The sequence below is a fragment of the Haliaeetus leucocephalus genome, unplaced genomic scaffold (assembly GCF_000737465.1).
Source record: "Haliaeetus leucocephalus isolate CR32 unplaced genomic scaffold, Haliaeetus_leucocephalus-4.0 Scaffold636, whole genome shotgun sequence".
Taxonomy (NCBI): Eukaryota; Metazoa; Chordata; class Aves; order Accipitriformes; family Accipitridae; genus Haliaeetus; species Haliaeetus leucocephalus.
This window is the reverse complement of record NW_010973072.1, coordinates 4,945,717-4,962,568: the sequence shown is the minus strand read 5'-3', so window position 1 is coordinate 4,962,568 and position 16,852 is coordinate 4,945,717. Positions and strand designations below refer to the sequence as shown.

The 16,852-nt window shown below is 40.5% G+C and overlaps 1 protein-coding gene across 2 annotated transcripts; it reads left to right on the top strand.

Annotated features, from left to right (window-relative positions):
- The first annotated feature begins 300 nt into the window (after positions 1 to 300).
- LITAF (lipopolysaccharide-induced TNF factor) lies at positions 301 to 14,724 on the top strand. 2 transcript variants are annotated; one of them, XM_010578454.1, is made up of 6 exons: positions 301 to 350; positions 4,526 to 4,635; positions 8,886 to 8,968; positions 12,787 to 12,969; positions 13,377 to 13,533; positions 13,866 to 14,724. In XM_010578454.1, the coding sequence occupies exons 4-6, from the start codon at positions 12,792 to 12,794 to the stop codon at positions 13,972 to 13,974; spliced, it is 444 nt and encodes a 147-aa protein (XP_010576756.1). In that variant the 5' UTR covers positions 301 to 350; positions 4,526 to 4,635; positions 8,886 to 8,968; positions 12,787 to 12,791; the 3' UTR covers positions 13,975 to 14,724. The 2 variants fall into 2 exon arrangements, with proteins under 2 accessions (XP_010576756.1, XP_010576755.1); XM_010578453.1 differs by lacking the exon at positions 8,886 to 8,968 and having other exon boundaries at positions 304 to 350.
- Positions 14,725 to 16,852: the final 2,128 nt, after the last annotated feature.

Below are 16,852 nucleotides of genomic sequence, written 5' to 3'. Positions count from 1 at the left end.
TGTCCCGGTCGCGGTCGCGGTCCCGGTCCCGGTCCCGGCAGGACGGTCAGGAGACGGCCCGGGAGAGGCCGTGGGCGGCGGCTCCTGCCCTCTGGGCTGCGGGGCCGGCGAGGCCGGAGCCGAAGCTGTGAGCTGTGAGGGCAGCGAAACCCAACTGTTGCAGGCGGCAGCCGGACCGGGGCGGAAAGTGTCCCTGTCCCCAGGGAACGGGCCTGAGAGCGGCGCAGCAGCGGTCTGGGCCGAAACGGCCCGGCCCTGCCCCGCCCCGGGGAGGGGAGGGGGTTCGCCGGCCTCGCCAGGACCCGAGGTGAAGCCGCTCACAGGATGGTTCTGAGATCGGGGATTACTTGGTAAAGGGAACACACTCAATGTCCGTAAGCTTTCCTGCTGGGGAGAACACGCCGTGTAGTATCGCTTCTATTTTGCCACTATAAAATTCAGTGTGACGTGAATGGCGTTGGTTGTCATACTGAAATAATAGATATCGAAGTCTTTTTTGTAAATATTACTGAATTTTATTTTCTCACAGACGCCTGAGAAATTTACACAACTTTACCAACCTGCTGAGAAATGTTATTTTAAACTAGGAGGTTATTGTCCAGAGTTCAGATGACCAAGATGGTAGCACAAGCGAGTGCTGTGCTGCAGCTTGCTGCTGCACACTGCAAAAATCTCAAGTGCTCTGATAAACCTGTATATCCTGCCTGATTGTTTAAAAAAAAGATTAGCCATCAGCCTGTGTTTCATTCCAGGTGCTGCTGATCAGCAGCTGTCTTAAACTCCTCTGTGCAGGGAGCCCCTATAATTACCTGTGGTGTTGGAGAGCAACTTGGGATTTCTGGTGAAGAGGACTGAGAGGAATTGTTTCATTTAGGGGATTCAATCATGTCAAATTTTAGCAAGAGATAAAGAGTAAGGGAAGGACAGCAACGTATTTGCTTGGCCAAGCTGGGTGAGGAAAGCTGTATTTGTAAGTAATTACCTTCTCTCTCTCTCTCTCTTTTTTACTACCAAGCAGAGGGGTGGGTTATTACCTTCTCCTTCTCTTGTCCCCAGGCTAATCTCCATGTAGCGCCCTGGATTGTGAGACACATGTTTGCACTGGCTGTATGAAGTAATAGTTCACATACCTCTTCAAAGTTGACATTTAAAGCAGAAGGGGCATTAGCAAAATTAAGTTGAAAAGCTGAAATTGTGGTTACCTCCACAATACTCAGTATTTGGAAGAGATTGTTTTGTAGTCCTGATGTCATCTTGTTCTTTATTAGGAATTTCTGTTTGATAGATAACTTAAAGGGACTGATATTTGCTTTTAGTTTTATACCATTCGCTGTAGTACTTGGTAAATCTATGCTGCAGATTTGAAACTTTAACTTCAAAAAAAAAAAAAAAGAAAAGGAAAGCACAGGAGAGGTGGTTGCCATGGCAGGGCTGCTGCCAAGCGCTGCAAAGGCACAAGACCTGTTTGCATCTGTCTCCAGGAAGGGGGGAGATAAAAAAAAAGAAGGGCAAAAAAGCATAGCAGTCATTTTTAAATTGAACCAGCTGTCCAAAACTAGTCAGTGGTAAGAAATGAAAAATGTGACATCATTTAAAAATAAGTATTGCATGTTAAATATCAAGACTAGAAGTGTTAATGCTGAAGTTACGCTCATGACCATTTTGAAATCTATGAAAGGGCGTTGGCTGCTTAGAACTCACTCTTCAGTAAAGCAGAGGTGGGGATGGTCTCCGGTTGCGCAGTGCCTGTGCCACAGAAGGAGCTGTGTGTTGTGGTTTAACCCCTGCCAGCAACTAAGCACCACATAGCTGCTGGTTCACTCCCCTCCATGGGAGGAGGAGAAGAGCATTGGAAGGGTAAAAGTGAGCAAACTTGTGCATTGAGATAAGAACAGTTTAATAATTAAAATAAAATAATAACAAAAATTGTAATCCCTGCCAGCCTCCCCCCTAGTTTTATTGCTGAGCATGATGTCATATGGTATGGAATATCCTTTTGGTCAGTTGGGGTCAGCTATCCCGGCTGTGTCCCCTCCCAACTTCTTGTGTACTCGCAGCCAAAACCAGTACACTGTGACTGGGGACAGTTGATCAGCTTTCAGGTCTTGTAGTTTAGTCACAAGGGGAAACTCTTCTTTTTCTAAAGAAAACAGGAGGTCAGTGGTTTTTAAAAATACAGCTGTGGAATATTTGATACTACAAATATTGTCACAAAAACTTACTGAGTTTTGTCATCTTTGACTGCTGTCTTGTTCCCTCTTCAGTGTGCCAAAGGCAATGATGTGAAAGATCAACGCCTGTCCTCAGGGAACTGATGGGTTACCACAATTACTGTTCCTGCGTACACACTGCACCTGTAGCCACGTCTGTTCCTTCTGTACCAGCTCCTGTGTTTGCCCTAGCTACGTGGCTACTGTGAAACCCGCACTAGACTGAGTACACAGTTCCCTTTCTAATAAACCCTTCCGCATTTCTGCTTAGTCTACTGGGAAGACCGTGGGACTATTGGAATGTATAAACATCCATAGTGTTTACTAACGTATTACCATGCCTCCAGTGCAGCAGATTAGTCTGGGGTAACCTGGAAGAGTGAAGAAACTTGTGACAAGTTCTTTATGGAAATGTTTATAGACTTCACTGAAGTCCTGATAAAAGCTGTGTCGTGTAAGGAAGGCAATCAGCAATATTCCAGAGACTTTTCTGCACTCCAGGAAAGCGAAGAGGCTTGTGTCGTTGTTGGGAAGCTTGTGTGCTGGGTCTTAGCCGTACTTTGTGTGGATGGAGTGACTCCAGTCCTAGTCAGACACTTAAGCCTGAAATTATTTTTCTTTCCATGTTGTCTTTTGTACCTGTGAAGTTTTCTGTAGGCATCTTTCAGGTGTTGAAAGGGCTTTTTGACTTGAGAGACATGGTCAGAAAAAGTGTAAAATCAAGAGATGCTACCTGAGGCCTATTTTAAAACTTTGAAGAATGACCATGCAAACAAGTACAGGAATTGGCGTGGTTGGGGAAGAGCAGTCATGGATTATGAAGGAACTTGTTTATGTTACTTAGAAATAACACACGCTTTCTTTGAGGTTTGCAGTCTGGAGATGTGTGTCCACAGAGCCTTATCCTTGTAGTTGAAGGCTTAAGGGAGAGATTTTTGGATGGTAAGTGAGGGAAAGGCTGAATAAACAGCTTACCAGAGCAGGAACCAACAACAATTTTAGATTACTTCTTTTCTTTTTGGTATGCGGACAGGTGTGTAGGTGGTATATACAATAAGGAAAGTCAGTGCTGGCTACTGACTCAACAGAGGAATTGGCCCACGCAGCTGCAGAGGCACTGAGGCTGACTGGCTGTGTAACTGAGCTCTGCGCTTGCTCAGCTGGTGCGTGGTGGCCATTGATTATTCCTAGGTACAGCGTGGAAGGGAAAAGATGGGTGATCCTGGAGGGCAGCAGTGTTGACATGGACAGATACAGACGTGAGTGGGCAGGAGGCAACACGGATGTTGTAAGACCAGCAGAGGTTTACCAGACAGGAGGCAGTGGTTGAGAACTCTAGTTGAGAAGTTACGGTAGTAGAAGTATACGAAATAAACAATAGGATATATAACTGCTTAAAGGATGATGTAGAGACAAGACAAGCTGGTTGTGACTAAAACTTTTTATAAAGTTTGGAACTGTGATGGACTGGAGTTTCTAGAACATCTCACAAAAGCAAGAAGATTCAAGCTTGTCTTAAAATGGTCTGAAATTCCTGTGTTCCCAAATGTATATATATTTACATTATGTCTTGTGAAGTAAAGGAGGAAAAAAAAAAAAGTCGGGTCGGCTAATAAAACCTAGCTTCCTTTTGATATCAAGATACTGATCCAGAATCTGCGTTCCATTAGGTGTACAATAGTACTTGGGGCAGAAGGAGTATTTAGTAGCCATACAGTGCCTGTTGTTGCTGCCAGGCTCTGTACTGGGGATGAATTAGTGCTTGTCTGACTTGAACCAAGCAGGCAGCAATGGAGACAGCCCAGCAATTCAGGCAGTGTTCTGGAGAATTGTCCTCAGTGAAGAAGACATTAAAGCAAATTAATTTGTTTTGTTTACATCACAATTGGTATCTTTTTGCATCATTTTTGTCATAACTTAGTATTTAGTCTTTAGTGTATGGATAAAAACAGAACTGGACCTTTAATCTTTCTCTTGTACAGTAACCTAACTTCAGTTTTCTGGGTTATTACAGAGTAATTTAGGTTGGACGAGGGATCTCCAGAGGTCATTTGGATCAGCAACCTGCTTCGGTGAGGTTGTTCAAGACCCTTTGACTTTGTATTCTGTTGTAGCTTTCTGTTCCAAAGTGTGTTTCCTAATTCTGTTCTTCTTACAGAATTATTTACAGCCTGATGGGATCCTGATGGAGAAGTTCTGCATTATCTGGCTTATTTACCATACTTTTTTTTTTGCTTCTAGTCAAAACTATCTAGTTGTAGCTTCTGTTTCCTTCTAACTAATCCATTGTTTGCCCTTGTGTGTGTTGCCTACAGATTTTGCTGGTATTCCTTGTGGGTGTTTTCCTGGACTTAAAAGATCAAATACCACAGTTGTCTATAGCCAGCAACTTTCTGCTGTGTGTAAGAAACGTGCAACAATCCAGGTAAGTAATTTAAAAAAAAATTTTTTTTTTTTCTTAGTGCGTGACACCTTTTTTTTCCCCAGTGTTTCTCTCCCCACCCAGTGCAGGCTGTGCTGTACTTTGCACTTTGAGGCCAGCTTAGGTAATGTCTTTCAAATTGAGCTGCATAGCTTCTTGGAATAAGCTTGTGCAGTGGGGTTATGTGAAGGATGTTATATCCAGGAGAAGGTGGTTGGGCTGGGAATAGAGCAGCAGGAGTTGAGAGTCTGGCAGAAGTTTCTGAGACAAGGTATAAGCTTTCAGGGCTGGATGGCAGCGGCGGGGAGACAGTGGCTTGGCTCTCGTGCTCCTGGCAACCATGCGAATTTTCTGGTTTTGTTCTCAGTGGTGTCTGCTCCCTTGCTCAGCTGAAGCCCCTCTTGTGCCATGCTGTTTTGCAGCCTTCCTCCATCCCCATTTCTCCTGCCAGCTCCTCTGCTGTGCTGCCAACAGGTGGTACCCAGCACCGTCTCTCCCTCCTGGGTAGAACCTAGTATGTCCCTGCTTTTGAGGTCTGCTGTCTTGCACCCCAACGTGAATGACCAAATTTACATGTCTTGTTGTTCCTTTTCATCCATTCAATAAAAGTCCCTGAAAAAATGAAAACTGCTAGGAAATCGAAAAAAATAATCACTTCTTATGCTCTTATAAAAGGTGTGCTTTCCTGATGATATTGCCACCTTGTTTATCACTTGGATAGCCAGATACAGGCTTACTTTATTTTCTTGTCCTTGCCTTGCATCTTTGCTAGTTTGTTGTACCTCTCAGTAGAAATTCTCTAGAAAGCAATTTGATGTAATGCGTTCAGATAAATTCACATTTAGCAATGTTCCTTACAGCAGAAGATAAATACAAATTATGTACTTCTTTTCTAAGTGATCCTAATAAACATGAGTAATGGAAATGTCCCTCCTCTTGCTGAGAATGCATATGTATTGATTCTGAGTTTTGGAATGATGCTCTGTGAAAGTAAAAACAGGTGGTCTGAGACGTTGGTTCTGGTTTCATGATCTGCGTATGTTCCCTTGCATGAATGTTGTTGCCATCTCCCCTTGTAACACTAGCATTTATGCCACTGTGTGGCCGGTGAGACTAAGGAACTGATGTGGCTGAAAACTCACTCCATAGTGGTGAAGTGGCAGGTTGGTTCTTTCTTTTGGTAGAAATGGTCTTAGATTGATTTAGGACATATGCTATTGCACTGTTTTAGGGATACAAATTTCTTCTGATAAAAACAGGAAAGTTGTAAATCCATACCAAACAATGAAAATGTTCTTAGTTCAAATTTCATATAGCTAACTGTGGTTATCTTTTTATAAAAATTTCTTATGACAGACATACACTCTGATTTAAACTAAAAATTATATTTTCTTTACTCTAAAGTTTGTTTTGGAAGGACTTCAAGCATATACAGCTGTAATTATTTCATTTCAGGGGAGCCTATTTAAAAGCAAGCAGACCATTTTTGGTCTGTACCTGAGTGGCTAAGGAAGATTTCAGTTAAGGAAAATTGTTCTGTAAGGTAGTAAGTATATTTGTTCTTCCATTCTTAGAAGAGCAGTACTTGCTGTTGCGTTAAAAGCAGGTGTCAGGCTGAGGTTTGGCTGGACAGGGAGAGAGGGATGACACTACAGTTTCCTCCATCTTTGCGTCCCAGGAGCAACGCTTCTGCACATAAGTTTTTCCTCACGTGGTGTGTTAGTGTGGGAACAACGCAGACGGTTTTTTTTTCTTCCCTCCTGCTAAGGGGCAGAGAGATTGTCTACCCACAGTTATCTTTGAGGTGCTGTTGCTGTTACCTGTGTGCTGCTATGGAATCCATTTCTACTAGACTCTGGTGCAGGTCAGGAAACTAGCTGGAATTAAAAAAAACTGTTGCCTAATGATTCGTCTGTAATTGTTGGGTAAGGCATAAATGACTTGACTGCTGCTTTTGTCTTGTTCCCTCTCCCGTTTCAAGTTCCCCCTCCCCCCCATTTGTCCTTGGGCAAAAGGTATTTTTCTGCATTCTTAGAGTACACATTTGCATTCTATCTTCAGAAAAAGACTGCAGTTTTAAACTATGTAATGTTAACATACCGATCTGGGCAGTATCAAAAAGTTTTTGTAAGATGGGGGATGCATCCTATGGTGAGAAAATGGCAATAGATATATGTTCAGTTTTGGGTGTGGAGAGGACAATTTGTAGTTACTGTGATTATCACTAGGTGAAGGTGCGTGAAAGGCACGTGAGTCAGGCTGACCCTGACTGGTCTGCATCATGAATGGAGTGTGGGGAGGGAAGGGGAAGATGACTGTAGCCCTGTAGCTTTATCCGTCTCTGTATTTGGGAACATGATACAGATAATGGTGCCCTAACACTCTTACAGGAAATCTGCCCCTTGGGAGGGAGGGAATCTTGAATATATTTCCCTTCCTAGAACAGATGATGGCATAAGTTAATGTGTGAATGTGTATTATCTGTCAGATGTAGCAGGTATAGGTTATCACAGAGCAACTTATTGTTTTGGGCACGTTAAGGCCTGTGTAGCTTCTGGACTCTGATAAACATACGTTCTTTCTTATTTTCCGTGTAATGCCTGTATGCATCTTGATGAAGAAGGTCAGAGTAAGAGTCTTCCTCATCTACACTAGGTTTTACAGTTCGATATTTCAATTAGCATTCTGAAGGAGCTGCCCAACTTTTTATAAACCCATGTTGTGGGAGGGTGTACTGAGGAATGCTATGCAGCTATTTAAAAAAAAAAACCTGTGTAGGTAATTTTTTACATTTTATTTTTATATTTTAACTGATTACGTAAACATCATTGGACAGTTGTCTCATCTGATGAGCTATAACCCTGCTGAATCCTTCTGCAGTGTGGAGCTGTCTCTAAGCATGCTGCTAATTTCAAGTCAAAGTTTTATCTTGGATGATTTTAGTCAAATACAAAACCTGAAGCCCATGATAAAAGGCTGTAAGAATCTTAGGTTTATAATGAATGCTTGGTTAATAAGTTCTTCTGATAAGTTACCTTAGAAGTTCTGATTCACTTAATTCATTTTCTCCAGTAGCAAGGTAAAAGAAAGGTTTAGCCAGGTGGTGTGCTTTTTTTTTTTCAGGTACAGCCTGCAAATTCTCTTGCTGTGTTAAAATTGACAGTTCTGGGTAGGGAGCAAATGAAGACCCTGCTTCTGGTTTCAAATTGCTGCATGGAGTTGGAGTTTAGGAATTAAATGGGGGGGAAGTGGGGGGAGTGTTTGAATTAGCTGAAATATGATTTTGCAAAATGCAAAACCCTGCAAAAACTGCTCCACACCACTGAGTTTTACTATTCAACAGTATCAAAAGGCTTCCATTCCCCAAAATTTATGTGGCTTTAGTGCAGTTGTAAAAGTGACATAGAGCTGTGCTGTACTCTCCATTGGAGAGAAGGGTATCCATGCATCCTTCTGTCAGTAGAATTTGTTACTTGTCTTCCTGGTCTCTCCAGCCAGCGTAAATAACTAATCTGATTTTATTCGAATAGAGTGGTTTGTGAATGCTGTGGCTTTTACCAGCCTTTTCCCTCTCCTTATGCCAAGTTTCTTCTGTATGTAGAGCAATGGACCTCTGCAGGAAGGACTGAACTGGAAGTGTGCTTTGTCCCATGCCAGTGTTGTTCCAGTGTGTGCTTATGAAGGAAATTATTTGGGCTGAGAAAAGTGCTCGCAGCTCTAAGTACTTGTGTTTCTTCCTGTTGAGCAAAAGAACAAAAAAGAAAAACCAGGGAGGGAGCTGGTACTCTTGCTGCTTTATTCTTCTCTGGAGTCTAGTGACTCATCTGCCCAAAGTTATAGTGCAGCTGGGCACAGTGAGTCAATGTACACCTTACTATTGTGCACCCGGACGAGCAGAAGAATGTGGGATGGGTAGCTGAAGCCATTGGTCTTTGTCTTACCACATGCATCTGTAAAGACTCGAAGCAAAAGAGTAGTGAGTCTGGGAACAGAATCTAGAACTGCTCAGTTCTTCTTTGTGCTTAATGGTGTTTGGATCTGAAACTTCCAGATGTAAATGGAAACTTCTTGTGTATCAGTGTAAAAGGCCTGGTCTTGCATTTAGTGTGCTTGTTGGTCTTTCAATGTTTGCATATCCTGGTTTGAGATAGCTTTAATGTTGCCTAATGTTTTGCATATATGCTACCTCCAGATAACTTTTTGGTGTATTTGACTTCCCTGTTATCTGTCTTATCCTTTGTTTTTTCTTGCAGTCAGGTGCCTGTCACCAAACAGTCTTCCCTTTTGAATTATTTGGGAGCAGTATTTGAGAGTCTGCTTTGAGAAGATAAAACTTGTAGGTTCAGTTTCTGCTTCTGCCATCATCTTGCTTTTGTGCCTTTTTATCTTTCAATTCGTAAATTGCTGCTGTTTTTGTAAGTAGCTGGGTACAGTTTGTTAATGTGTTAGAAATTCAAGTTTTCCCTATTGTATATGGATGCTTAAGATTCTGTATCACTTTTTATACGATCTGGTGATTGATTTGTAATATTAATCTTTTGTCCTCTTTGTAATCAGGCATTATATATTAGCTGCTCTTTCCAGACATGTCTGTATCAGTGGTATTTTATATAAGAGATTAAAGTTATAAGCTGCTCTGTACATATCTGCAGGGAGCAAAGTGCAAATGGAAACTATGGGAAGTCTATTAGTGCTTTAAGAGATTGCATAGGGAAGCATAATATGCAGTTTAATTACTAACCCAGGCTGTAAGTCTTGCTTAAGCTAAAATAAAATGCTGAAAATCCTTTCTAGAATGTCCCTCACCTTTGTTTTCATTACTGTCTAATCCTTGGGTTACTGCTTGTTGCCATATCAATTTGCTGCAGTTACTATCTTATCTGAAGCTTGAATAAGTTTGATACTCAGAAACTCTTTATAATCATGGTTGGTCTGTTTTTTTGTTTGGTGGTGGTTTTGTTTTGTTTGGTTTTTTTGGGGGGGTGGGGGTGGGGTTTGGTTTGTGTTGTTTTAAGTAGAGGAAGCTGGTTTTCAGTTAGTTCTAGACCCAGTCTTGCAATAAGCTCTAGGGGCAGGGGGTTGGTTTGCAAGCAGTTTGTTCAGGGTTGGGCCTTACTTTCTTCAGAAGATGCAACATCTCACTTCTGAAACAGCATACATGAAACTAGGTGATTAATTTTAAAAGGCATTGCATTTATTTTCAAAAGCAAGTGTTGAAATAATGGAAAATACAGTTGGGAGGAATGTGAAGAGGTTCTCTAATCCACTTAATGCTGAATGACATATAATTTCTGATGTGTAACTCTTCTTAAAACTTTCAGGAGGGAAGGTTCCACAACTCCTCTTGCCAATTTATCTAGTGCTTAAGTAGTCTTGTTAATAGACATAGGGAAAAGCTTATTATTTTAAAGTTTTTCTTAAAGTTTTCCTTAAAGTTTACTCTGAGGAGTTTGTTTAGTTGTTCTTCATTGCTACCTATCTGTCTTCATTATTCTCTCTGGCCTTTTGATACTAAGGAAACTTAATTTCTTTGGCTTTTTCTCAGAAGTCCTCTTTTCTAGACTTTATGATTGTTCTTGGTGCTTTTCTGTTCACCTATTTTTTTCTTAGATACTGTACTCCCATGGGGGCTTTCCCAGAGCAGCAGAACTTTTTCATCTGTCATACAGATACTGGTTTTGCTTACACATCCCTGCATGGTGTTTGCCATTTTCATGACACTGTAAGCTTATATTCAGCTTCTGGTCTGGTAGATCTGCTGGATCCTTCTCTGCAATCTTGCTGCCAAAGTGAACAGTTCTTCTGAATGAAGAATGTGGTATATTTATTGGGTGATAGGTGGAAAGAGGTGCATTTTAAACAGTACAAAAAAGCCAGATTTTTAGGAGACCAAAGGAAAAGGGGGTTCATTAGGCAGTTCTTTCGTAGTTCTATGTGTTAATTTAGAAGTCCAGGATGCTTTGACATCAGAGTGGCCATTACACAAATATCTTGAAATGGTAATGAGAAGATCCTTTTTCAGAATATGCAGTGAAAAAGTTCCAGATCTGTGCACAAAATAGCTACATTCTTTCCTGGGATGAATCTTGTTGATGCAATTGGTTGTTAAACTGGTGCTTTTAAGCATTACAATATACTGAAAACAGCAAGTGAATTCTGGGCTTCATCTGCCCACGTAAACAAAATGGAATGAGGTAATCTGGGAGAAGGTGGCTGTAGATGCATGGTTTCACAACAGTTATCTCTATTTGGGAATAGTAAATTCTCTGATAAAATAGTCATTCTAGCTTAACAATAAAAGGATCATTCACGCCACTGTGTGGGAAACTATTGTGCAATAGGTCATTGCACAACAGTTGTAGGTTGGTTCTCCACTGACTGTTGTTCCTCCACTGTCTGTTGTGACTATTGATTTCAGTGTGAAAGAAATTGTGGTCTTCCATCTTCTCAGGAACTAAATTCTGCAAAGGCAACTTAACAATTTAAGGATTAGCCAGGTTTTATGCTGGAGTTTTTTTCTGGTTTGTTTTATTGTTTTGTTTTGGTGTTTGTCTTCATGGACAATGTTACTCTTTGATTCTTCACTCTTCTTTTCCTTCTGTGTAGTGACTTTGCATATTGGACAGCCAAATTACAGCATACTTCCTGGACTGTAAAAATCCACAGCATAGCTTGTGAGGAAAGGATTGTTCACTGGTTGGCCTTGAGAGTTTAACCAGGTCTTTAATGTTCAGCTTTGAATCGGCTTGGGTCTGTACTTAACCACATTCCTCTTTGGGTTTTTTTTGGGAGGAAGTGTCATTTTTGTATAAGGTAGAAAAGGAAGTTGGGCTGTGAACCTTGCAGATAGTTTTCTGAAGCATGTGACTACCAAGTTAGCAATTGTGCATGTTTAGATCCTGTTACTACCATGCAATGCAGTGGTGTCCCAAGATGTGATATGAACAACGGGGAGAATGCTTGCGCTTAGAATGCCTGGCGTCTCACCCTGCAAGATGCTGCATGTATTCAGCAAGCTGCTGTTTTCAAAGCAACAAGCTTTGAAAGTAATGCTATATTGTTGTGGATATTTTTATTTCTTAATATACTTCCCCCCCCCCCCCCATCAGTGCAATTTCTCTTATTCCTTTTATTTGTACTAGTGCTATGGTTAATTATAGCTTCTATATTACTATAATAATATAGAATTAATATTCCAAATGCAGGTTGCCCTTCCCAGATAGTGCTGAGTGAAATGACTTGCATGTATACAGAGGGACTGAATGTGCAACTACAGAGAATGGAGTGTAGCTCTGAGAGCTGTCTGATGGTCCTTAGGAGGAAGAGAAAAATGGGGATGCTTAATCAGCATTGATGCTGTGAGAGATTGTTCAACAAAGAAATTGGTGGGCAGAATATAGGAAATAGGCAGGGAGAAAGAGGAAGTCTGGGTTGAGATCACAATCATTTCTTTCCCCTTTGAGGAAAAGGCGATGGTTGGCATTCTTATACTCTGTAATGAAATAAGAATGGGTGGAGGAAAGTCACAGTAACAAACTCATTTGAACTTTGGTAAGCAGCAAAAATGGTGACCTTAGACATACCCGAGAGCTGTAAAAGCTTTGAGTTGAGTTGGATGCACTTAATTGTTGGGGCTTCTTTTTCCTTCAATATAAATATTTTTTAATTTCAAATCACAGCAGAGATAAATAGTCTTTTTAAAGTATTTGAGCTTCACCACAAACCAGGCTCATGTTAGTTAGCAACTACCATGTGGCCTATCATACTGTTTGAGTTTTCAGGAGGACGAGAGGGATCTGAAATACTGTTCTTGGAGAACTGGGAGAAGCTGCCAGATAGCTTAGTATGCTAATAAAAATGCCCTATGTCCCTGTTTTAGCATTTTTAACTTATAAAGGAAGAATTGGTGGTGGGGAAAAAGTGTACAAACTACCCTGTGAAAAGGAAGAGGGAAGGAAGCAGCAACAACAATGAAATCAAGATTAACATTTAGCACTATCAGAAACAAATAACAGTCAATAGATTTTATGCTGGTAAAGGTGCATTTTAATCTAGTTATCATCTTGCTTTCTGTCTGAATAGAGCCCAGTTAGCTGTCACTTGCCCTCAATAAATAACATTTTTTGTTATAACTTTCTGTCTATTATGTTTTAGGTACAATGTCTGCTCCGAGTGACATCCCTGTTCTGTCTGCACCACCTTCTTATGAGGAAACAACAGGAATCAATGTGAGCTATCCTCACACCTATCCTGTCCCAGAACCTGGCCAGAAACCAGATGGGAAGGGAATGAACCCTCCCCCATACCTGGGACAGCCTGCACCACCAAATAACCCGAGTAAGCCTGAAAAACTCTACTGTACCTCATGTTAAGGAGCTGTCAGGTGTCTGTGTAATAGGTGCTGTGTGGAAGTTGAAAGATTGTGGTTCACAGGTGTTCCCCACCTTCCAAAAATATTTTTGAAGGGAATAACGTGAATCAATTCTTGTGAATTCTTCCTTCAGTGTGCGCTAATATCAATAGCATAATTTGGCTTTCTGCAGTTTTTAATGCAGCCTTATTCTAAAGACAGTATGTTTCTGCATTAGGAAATACCATGGTGATTGCTCTTTGTCATTGTGCGTTTCATTGCCCTGAGTCTCAAATATTTCAGAGTAATAGCTGATTGTAGCTCAGAGGAAGTCAATTAACTATCCTTTCTTCCTTATTTACCCATTGAGTAAACAGCATATTTCTCTGCTCAGTTACAGTTCAGACAGTGTATGTGCAGCAACCAGTAGTATTTTATGACCGCCCAGTTCAGATGTGCTGCCCTTCCTGTAACCAGATGATAGTGACACGTCTCTCGTATGACTCAGGAGCTTTGACTTGGCTGTCATGTGGTGGCCTCTGCCTGCTGGGGTAGGTTGATTCCAATTTGCACTTTATTTTTCTCTTCTTGCGTGACATTTTATAGCTCTAAGGAATAACAAGGCTTTCAGCTTTGTTGCTTTCTCATTCTGTCTGGGACCTGACCCTTTTATGGTTTGAATAGCCTACGTCTGCATTTAAGTCCTATAGGACCTTAAAGCAGCTCTAGAACACTAGAGTGATGGACTCCATAGCTGTGTGTGTTCTTCCTAAAGCTTCATGGCACCAGTTTTACTGATGGCTTTTGCAGGAAATATATTTTACCTTCTTGTGTATGTAACAAGTGGTAAAACAGATTGTTTTGTGTTGTTTTTAATTTGCAGGTGTATAGGTGGCTGCTGCTTAATTCCCTTCTGCATTGATGCCCTAAAGGATGTGGATCACAGCTGTCCGAACTGCAATGCTCTTATTGGTTCTTACAAACGCTTATAGGCAGTGTTTAAACATCGATAATTCATTGATGAAGTTGGTTAGCACCTCTGCAAGCCCTTTCTGAAGTTTCATGGAGACTTCTGGTTGTTTCTATGCATCCTGTCACTGGAAACCAATCAAAAGTAATGTTTATTGCTAAATTGTTTGAATGAGAATCTGCTGAAGGGGATTCTGACTTAGGTCTGTAAAAATTATGTGTAATCTTTATAGGCCACTCAGTCTAGCACCAGTTGATAGCAGCTAAATGTTTTCCCTTTCTGCTTTATGCAAAACAGGTTGATGATGTTCTTCAGTTAATCTTGTCTCAGTCATGTTGGATGCTGGTGTGCTTGCCTGTAGTCTCAGCACAGACCAAGAGGAGAATGTCTGTGGAGACCTGCATAGTCTCATGCTTGGTGTTGATGCTTTTGCAACAGCACTGTTTACAAACTGTCAGGGAGTTGCTTGCCTCTGAGACAGGTGCCTCTCTTTAACAGAAGAAGTGATTTGTTGGCATCTTTTCATGAGCACTAAAATTCACTTTAAAATTTTCTTAGTTGAAAGAGAACCAAACTTAAAGGCTTCTTCCTTCTTGGAGGCAGCTTTACCAAATGGACAACTCGGGTTATTGTGCATCAGTGGTGATTCAATCTAGTACCTGAATTTCCTTGCCAGTTTCAAGTCTAGTCATATCTCTAATCTGCAGTAAAGATGTTCATACAGGAATTTTAATAGATAATTTGTTCAGTGTTTTTTGGTTGATTGTTTTTTTATTTTACTGCTGATTTATGTCTGTGAAGTGTTCTCTTATCTCCACCCCAGTGGAAATGCCCTTCGTTATAGCATTGGAAAACTTCCTTGTACATTTATGTAAGTCAGCTGATAGATCATAAACAAATCTCAGCCTTATCTTAAGGTTCGACTTCCACCTGCAAAACACAGATACAGGACCTGGGCTTTTAATTGTTGATCTGTTTGTTAATTAGTCTTTCTTCATTAAGAAGGTAACATGTTTTTAGGGAGTTTCTTTGATTATTTAGACTTGTACTCTGATTTTTCTAAATGAAAGAGAAGTTCTGTTTTCAGAAACTTAAGATGGATATGCTTGTTTAAGACAAAAAATTAGGGAATGAGGCTCTGAAGGTTGAAGCATTTTACCATGTCATAAGCAGCAGACTTGTCCAAATAACTTCTTGACGCATTTGAATGATACCTGTCTAAAAAAGGCAGGCAGGTGTTTAAACAAGGCTATGATGCTAACACTGTATTAATCTCTGTAAAAGTAAAAAGCTAAAATAAATACAAATAAAAAGTACTGCATTTACTGTTCTTGAAAAATGTGCCTTCTATAAATATTTGGTATAAGTTAACTTTACAAAAGTCTTTCAATATTTCACGTTTGAAATCCAGGAGTTTCATGGATCACAAATACAACCTCTAGGCCTTGTGTTAATTACTTTTTGTAAACTGCTGCTGCTTGTGGGTCAGTCTGCAAGTGGTTTAAGAGCTTGTGCATTTGGAAGAGGTTTCTGATCATATGTCTCCCTGTACCATAAATTTTTACATCAGTAGCTACTAACTGGCAAGATAATGATGGAGATAAAAAGCTCATAGTTTTGCAGCTTTCCACTTCCATGATGCATTACTAGCTTGTGTTTTTTGTCTGCTGCTGCACCACTGTAACGCTTTCCATGTTCTTTAAGGGCCTGGGTGATGCTCCATTGAATTGTCTGTTCTGATGACACAGGCAGTGATTTTAACTTCCTGGGTTCCAGTAAAGCAGTATCCCTCCTCCTCTCGCCTCACTGGATTTCACAGAAAATGTACTTTTTGTCAGTTTATCATGAGAGCAAGATGGGAAGAAGCAGTGAAGCATGAAGTGTTTCCAAACTTGATGTTTGCTTGCATGATGGGGAGGGGAGGGTTTTAGTTCTTGTTCGTGTCAATCTGGTCTGGATAATCCTGCTGTATATTCATTTGGTGAGTAAGTCTTCAAATTGTTATAACCTTAGCTCCCCTTTTCTATACAAAGTGGTGGTTGGAAAATCTGAGGTGGCGGCACCAGAATGCAGAAGAACACGGACCAAAAAAAAAAAATTATGTGGCGTTGTATTTTATTTCATGGGCTCAGTCCATTGCATCTCTTTAAATTCCTTGTATGGATTGAGAATAGGTCACAAAGTTGGCAGCTATTCCACCTAATTAAGCATTCTGCAAAACTTTCTGCTGCCCCTTCTATACTTAAATTTCCTTAAATACAAAGCCTGTGTTTGTTCTCTTGTGTATGGAATTACCTACAGAATGTGCCAAAGTAACTTGCTTTGTTAAACTTACTTTAGACAGACAAATGCAGGACATAACTTGCTTTGTGTGAAAGTGCTTTGTGTTTGATTACGTTGAAGTTACTGTTTGTTTTTAAAATGTTATATTTAAAATAAAAACTGTCTTTCATATCTAGTGCTTGTAATCAGAAAGTTATAACTTTTGGAATGTTTCCAAACACATGAAGGCTGAAATGTTAAAATGAAGTCAAGAAATGGAATTACGGGGTGAAATTTTTCAGAGTCTCACTTGGGCCAAGTCTTTGATATTCTCTGCATTCTCTGGCCTGCAGACCAACTGTTTATACACAGAGACACATGTTTTCCTGCAAATAGGGCCCTTTTAAATATTTTTTCAGTTAAAACTCCTTTGGGTAAAACTTTCACTTGCAATACAACTAAACAAACACATACAGATATGGCTACGCTTTTACATACCAGTGACCAGTAGGGAGAAAATAGATATCAAATATACTTATATTCAGTCAGGAAGATTCCCTAATTGTGCAAGAATACCCTGCTTTTTTTCATGTCTGAAGTACTTTTTTTTTCTTTTTTCTTTTTTTTTTTTCCTGAGG

Excerpts from the sequence above, each read along its gene's own strand:
- LITAF (XM_010578454.1), top strand. The coding sequence starts at position 12,792 with ATGTCTGCTCCGAGTGACATCCCTGTTCTGTCTGCACCACCTTCTTAT. Across the intron at positions 12,970-13,376 it reads TGCACCACCAAATAACCCGA|TTACAGTTCAGACAGTGTAT; the intron begins GTAAGCCTGAAA and ends TTCTCTGCTCAG. Across the intron at positions 13,534-13,865 it reads GGTGGCCTCTGCCTGCTGGG|GTGTATAGGTGGCTGCTGCT; the intron begins GTAGGTTGATTC and ends TTTAATTTGCAG.